Source organism: Ceratosolen solmsi, unplaced genomic scaffold (assembly GCF_000503995.2).
Source record: "Ceratosolen solmsi marchali unplaced genomic scaffold, CerSol_1.0 scaffold11, whole genome shotgun sequence".
NCBI classification, from domain to species: Eukaryota; Metazoa; Arthropoda; class Insecta; order Hymenoptera; family Agaonidae; genus Ceratosolen; species Ceratosolen solmsi.
The window spans coordinates 9,822,332-9,829,097 of record NW_011948416.1 but is presented as its reverse complement, the minus strand read 5'-3'; the positions used below and the strand labels follow the sequence as shown (position 1 = coordinate 9,829,097).

Genomic DNA, 6,766 nt, shown 5'->3' with positions numbered 1-6,766 from the left:
ACATAGAAAATAATATTCTCTAACAAGATAAAAATGAAGTATATATATACATATATATATTTTTATTTAGGAAGCAAAAGAAGTCACTAAACGTCTTAAATTATACGATGCATATTGGTTGCCCTCCTTTGATAGTGTGCGGATAACCAGTTTTTTCTAGTGATATACCATTGTTACATTATGAATAATTCTTTCATATATATATATATATATATATATATATATATATATATATATATATATGTATGGAATATATATAGGAGTTATTCTGGAAAATCCATGGTTGTTAAATATATCATTATCATGTTTACTTAATTGATGTTGTATTTTGTACTTCCTTCTCTCAATTCTTTTATTTATTAATATTTATGTGAACTGTTTATCTCTTATTAAAAGGTGTTATTACTGGGCTGGCTGTGGCTGCTGGTAGATTAACTCGTTGCAAAAAGTTTTTACAAATTCATTTAGGAAAGTAAATAAATTATAGATATTGATGTTCAAGGAAAAGAAAATCACATTTTACGAAGTTTCTATGCAACTCTAAGAATTACATAAATTGTTTTTTAATAAATATCTTTAATTAACTACCATACGAGAGATTGCAAAATTGTCGTGTTATTTTAATTGTGCACTTTGTTAATTGTGTTTGTCGATTATTTTCATTTTAACATTAATAAAATAGGCTACAAAAGTGGCTTATAATTTAAACGAGAGCATTTTGATTATAATTTGATCAACTTCGAATTGGCGCCTAAAGTTGTGCCATTTTTATTTTTTTTTCGACCGTTTGGTAATTACGGCCCGGCCGATAAAGTAGGTAACGATATTGTGGAACGACGTATTATGCGAGGTCGCTCCTCCGATCCATCTCAGCCGGCAATTAATTATCAATATGTCTGTACAACGCATTAAATTATTTGCGAATGTGCCTAGAGTATTCGTTACAGAAATAAAGGAAGAAAACATAGAAAAGAAAACAGCGGAAGAAAAAGGAAAGAAAAATGTATGAAGATTGTTCAATAGTTATGAACGCACTACTATTATAATGAATGGTAAAGGCGTGAAATATTTATTTATGCTATTCTTCGTTATCCTTCCTTCACATTAAATGTTACATTATTACGAAATAATAAGTTAATAGTTCGTTCGGTTCCTACTCTAATGATTCTGTAGGATAACGATTGCCAACAATAAATACCATTACAATAAAATACCAAACTGTGCTTTTACTTTCTTTTGTTTTCAAAATCAATACATTTTACGCTTCCCTAAAATAAAACAAAAGAAAAAATAAAAAAAAATAAAATAAAACAAAATAATAAATAAAAAAAAAAAAGAAAGAAAAATGAAACGAGCATTGTGTAAGGTCAGGCTCATTTTTGCAATTAACTTCGCACAATAAATGCACTAACGGCGTCGGATCGCGCTCCACGGGAATGCAAAATCATTAGGGTTTGGAAGTACCCCGGGTTAAACAATTATCTCACTCTCTCTCTCTCTCTCTCTCTCTCTCTCTCTCTCGCTCTCTCTCGCTCTCTACATAGTAATGGTGGTAATGACGAGGAGAACGACGACAATTTTAAAGTTAAACAACTGAAAAAGGTGAAAATTCATGTTGGTCGAGAGGGAGTCGGTTAAATTGCGCGCAAGCTCCGTCCGAGCTTGCAGCATTAATTATAGCACCTCGGTCGCACGGAATCGAGTCGGTGACACGAGGGATTCGTTTCGTTGTCGCCGTTGTGGTCGCGTCGAGTCGACCCTGATCAGCCAGCAGCCGAGGTCCCTCCGAGCACCCGCTTCACCGTCGCCCGTCTACCCGGACGCTTACGACGAGCTACGCCGGGTATGTCGGGCATGTCGGATATTAGTACGCGCATGCGCGTCCCGTCTTTAGTGCCGGGAGTGCTGCGATTGGTCGGCAGACGGACGCCGGGGGCCAATCGGCGGCGCCTCGGCTTCCGGTCGGCGGTTTGCGCGGGCGCGCGGCCCGACAATCCGTCAAAGCCGGCGAAGCGTTGCGCAGCTCTGCAACGGTCCGCGGTGGCGTCACTTCTCCGGTTCCGTTTGTCCGTTGAGCATCGTGAAAAAGTTGGTTAGCGGTAGGCGCGCAGAGGCCGCATCCAGTGGGATTTACGAGGTGGAGCGAGGCAGGAAGTTGGCGCTGCGGCTTGACCGAGGGAGCGTCGGTGCACGGAGTCGAGCGAAGTAAGCAAGGTGCCGTGCTCTTTCTTTATTACATTCAGATCCCGCACCTAGTGATGGCGTGGGTCCGGTTGCTGGCGTCGGGAGGGGATGGGGGAGTTATAAGGATATAATGCCGTGCCGTGCCTCGTTCTACTCTATACCTATACCCCCTAACCCTCCCACCAAACCATTAACTACATACACGTAACCTCACTCGAGCCCGCTTTATCTACTCCAACCCCTCCCCGTTTTGCTTCCCCATCACGCTTTACTCACTCACTCGCTCACTCGATATATGCGCGTGCGTGCGTGCGTGCGTACTCTCATTGATATACGCGTAGTATACGTGCTTGCGCGTAAATATACCCGCGCACGGACACGCGCGCACGTGACAAATGTATTTACGTAAATGCGCGCGCGCGTGTGTGTGTGTGTGACCATATTCATACGAATGACTCTCTGGTTGAATATAGATATTTACACGGACGGCGGAAGGTGTGCAGCGAGGTGTAAGAGCGCGAGCCCGAGTCGATTAAAGAGCAAGGAAGGGACGGTTAAGCGCAGCGAGGATGTCGACCAAGGCGAGCAAGAAGGCGGCTTCGTCGACGAGCTCCCAGCAGCCCTCGACATCGACGCCCATCGGGAGTGGCAGTTCGAGTAGCCGGGGCAGGCCCAGCAGCCCCTTGAGTCCGACGCGCTACTCGCGCCTCCAGGAGAAACAGGACCTGCAGAATCTCAATGACCGGCTGGCTTGTTACATCGATAAGGTGCGCCACCTCGAATCCGAGAATTCGAGGCTCACCCGGGAAGTGCAGACCTCCCAGGAGATCGTCACCCGGGAGATATCCAACATCAAGTCGATGTACGAGCATGAGCTCTCGGACGCGAGGAAGATGCTCGACGAGACGTCGCGGGAGAGAGCCAAATTGGAGATTGACACCAAGAGGCTCTGGGACGATAACGAAGACATTAAGAACAAGTACGTTGGCTTAGTTTCTCTTACTATTGGGCCTAAGCGAGCTTCTTCCATGTTCTCGACAATCAGCTTGTAGTAGCACAATCCTGCCGTCGATCAACCAGCTACTCATTGTTTTAACAGTCGTGGTTAGTTGGAACCTGTTTTCATTGGATTTTGCGATAAAAGTAGGAGATATCTTTCATGGCTGCTCGTTTCGTTATTGCAGAAGATCAGTTATTGGTCAAGTCCCAAAGTGTTTGGAGCAAATTCTTTATTTTTTTTTTTTTTGACTAACGAAGCTTCGTTCCGACCCATTTAATCAATGGTGTTTGATGCACTCGTGTGTGCTCAATGCGTTGCATGGAATCTCTCAATTATCCCCCAACGAAAAGTAATTATGTTAAAAAAATTTGCCTAACCCCTAAAATGTATCGTTTGTACAAAAAGGCGTTTCAATGCCCATTATAGCCATAGCTACTACGTGCGTAATGGTTTTTCCTTCTTGAAGTACATTATAGTATCGCCGTGTCCAATTATGCAGGCGACTAGAGTCTGGTAGATTTTCCTAATTAAAGCATAGACTTATTGTGGACGTAAGCAAACAATTTTTATGTACATTTATATAAATTGCAAGGGAAAACATTTGATATTTGCTCGTTTAAATGTATCAACTGTTATGTCAAGATATTCCAGAGGAGTAATAAATAATTGTAAAATTAACCATATTTCAATGGTAGCTTAGGGGTGAGATTTCGCTTAGTAAACGGGACTATTTACCATTCGACAGACTGTGTTTATCTTGGCAGTTTTATAAATGGAATTTGTAGTTAAAAACAGGCGCCCCATGCACTCTGCATATTATAATCAAATAAAAATTATGCTAAATTACGCATTATTTAAGTATCCGCGAATAATGTAACATGGTAATTTATTCTGAAAATACATTTCTCGTGAAGATTTTTCAAAACGCCCGTAGAGTTTTCTTCCATCGTTGATGAATAGTGATGGGGCGAGGGAATCAAGCGACATTCAACTTCACTGACATTGTGTGACTTTGAGTCACATAGCCGTCCATTGCAGGTTCAACGACCATTAGGACTATTGAGCGAGGACGATATTTTTGTAATATTCCATTTAAATGTGCTGATCGTCCGCGCTACCGAGCTACACCGGCATTAATTCGAAATACGTGGACGACGCCGGCAAAGGAAGAAAGGGCCAAGGGAGTGGGGATATGCGTACGGTACATTGCATTCCTTTCTATACGGAGACGAGGACGATTCCAACGGGACGGCGAACGTGGAAAGTTATTACGTTAACCAGGCATAAGAGACCACCATAAGTGGTCCAATCGCGGTTCCGTAGATTCGACGCCACACCAATGGCGTTTCCTTCGTCGGCTGCTGCGTCTTCCCGCATATCTTAATTACGTCACGCCTCGCTATGCGTCGATGATGTCAACTTCTCTCTTTTCCACCTCCTCCTCCTCTTCCTCCTCCTCTTCCTCCTCCTCCTCCTCCTCCTCCTCCTCTTGCTCCTCCTCCTCCTCCTCCTCCTCTTGCTCCTCGTCGTCATCATCGTGCCGCCGTCCTGCCGAGGCTCGCGGCCTGACCTAAAAACATTGACTCTCTTTCGGTGGGCGCGATCTGGCACAAGGCTATTTATACAGCACGCCATCAAGGAAGATGGACCGACCCCCGCCCCCCCCCCCCCCCCCAATCCCCCTTATACCCTCACCCCGGCCCGTCATCCCATAAACACACCGAGCCACCTCGGGCTTCCATAATAATCGATGTATCAAAGATCGGCGAACGATTGCGGCGTTCCCCCGATGCCAACATTTTCGAGGTTAGCCGAGCCTCACCGGCGGATATGACGTCGCGGATGCACGGCGTTGTCATTCATCTCTCGAAAGAAGACGCGACGCTCTCTTATCGGGCGCTCTTAATAACCAGCGTGGCGGCTTCTCACTTGGTCCATACTACGGCAAGTGTCGACGAACGTATTTATGAATTCCGATTGCTTGGATTTAATTTTAGATGTTGATTTGTTATGCCTCTTTTACACGGGTCTATGGGAAGTTGGTTTTGAAAATGGCTGGACGTGGACGATTAGGTACTTTCACCATTAGAAGAAGCTCGTTTGAGAAGTCGTTGTTTAGCTTAGGCGTTCTTCTTACCCAAATTTCATTCGATGAACATTGCGCAATCCCTTGGAAAAATTGTCAGTGGAAAAGAAATTTCGTGGGTTGTTGGGATGGGGTGGGAAGTATGATTAAAGAGACTTTTAAGTCGCAAACGGATCATCATTGCTTTTATATTACAATAACAATTAGGAAATAATTTACATCTGCAATGATTTATAAATACCATTTGAGACAAGGTACAGGCTATATTTGTCAAATGGCGCTTTACGTTTAGAAATACGATCGACCGTTATTGAGGAATCGAGAGAGAGAAGATCGTCGTTTCTGACGTATAAGCCACGATAGAAATATTGTTTGTTTTTTTTTTTTTTTTTTTCTTAAAAAATTTTCTTCGTTTCGCATGTCATTCTGCGCGTAATAAACGTCGCCGAATAGCAATAGCCGAAGAAGATTTAGTGGTTGATGATTTCGCATAATCGGGCGCACGCAAGGACGTTTGTTCTGATTTTTTCTTTTCTTCTTTCTTTGCATAAATCAAAGGCGAATGAAAAATTTTACTCAGGTTCGTGTGTTTAGTTTGTTGTCGGTAAGATGCATCATTTAGATCGCACAAAAAGATAATTAAATTAATCGTCCGATCGGTGCTAGTTGGGGAGAGTCGGGCAATATTCATTATTTGCAAAGCCTTATATTTATTTTCTAATAATAGTTCAGACGATGCATATTAACACTTTATTCCGTAGAATTGACGTAATATTTATTTTTTCGTTTATTATCTCTTTAAAAAGTGCCGACTACTGCCCGATGGCGGCAAAAACTTGTCGCCCTAATCCCTCCTGGAATTGATTTTGTCAGACGACTCAACGGGAAAGTTGTGTCGGCTACGTAAGTGGACCGTAACTACGATTATCCCGTTGACTAGTTATTGAATTAACCGTAAACAAATTTTATTTTTTCTTTTTAAATAGTCGAGAACATCGCGTATGATCATTAATTTAAAAACAAAACAAAAAAACAAACAACGAATTGTTTAATGTTGGTGATGGCTAGAAAGAGTGTTTTGGTAAGGGGAAAAGGCCGCGGGAAAAGAACGAAACTGGTGTGTGCGTGCGTGCGTGCGTGCGTGCGACTGCGTATATAATAAAAGTTTGAGAAATGAATTGAAAATGAGTATTTTGGCCGCTGCCGACGTCAATCCGGAAAATCGAAGTACGCTTGGTACACTTTTAAAATCGTAATGCTTTCATTCGACGGCCCTGAGCCAAATACAATTTTCGGATTCTAATGTAAATAAAATGCCGTTTGTCAAATTAATGACACGGAGGCGCGATAACTAGCACTCGGCTACAATAAAAAAAAAAAAAAAAAAAAAAAAAAAAAAAAAACATAAAATATCAGAATTTGTTGATTGCCATTGTAATGTCTAGGGCTAGTAAACTTGGGATGGGCTCGCAATCGTTCTCAGGTTAACCGGAAAT

At 42.5% G+C, this 6,766-nt stretch overlaps 1 protein-coding gene across 1 annotated transcript in view; it reads left to right on the top strand.

Moving 5' to 3' along the window:
- The first annotated feature begins 1,991 nt into the window (after positions 1–1,991).
- LOC105359506 (lamin-C) overlaps positions 1,992–6,766 on the top strand; it is a 17,234-nt gene continuing 12,459 nt past the window's right edge. The window contains exons 1-2 of the mRNA XM_011496120.1: positions 1,992–2,214; positions 2,658–3,163. Of these exons, the coding sequence (XP_011494422.1) occupies positions 2,754–3,163 (410 nt within the window). The 5' untranslated portion in view covers positions 1,992–2,214; positions 2,658–2,753. The remainder of the gene's footprint in view (positions 2,215–2,657; positions 3,164–6,766) is intronic.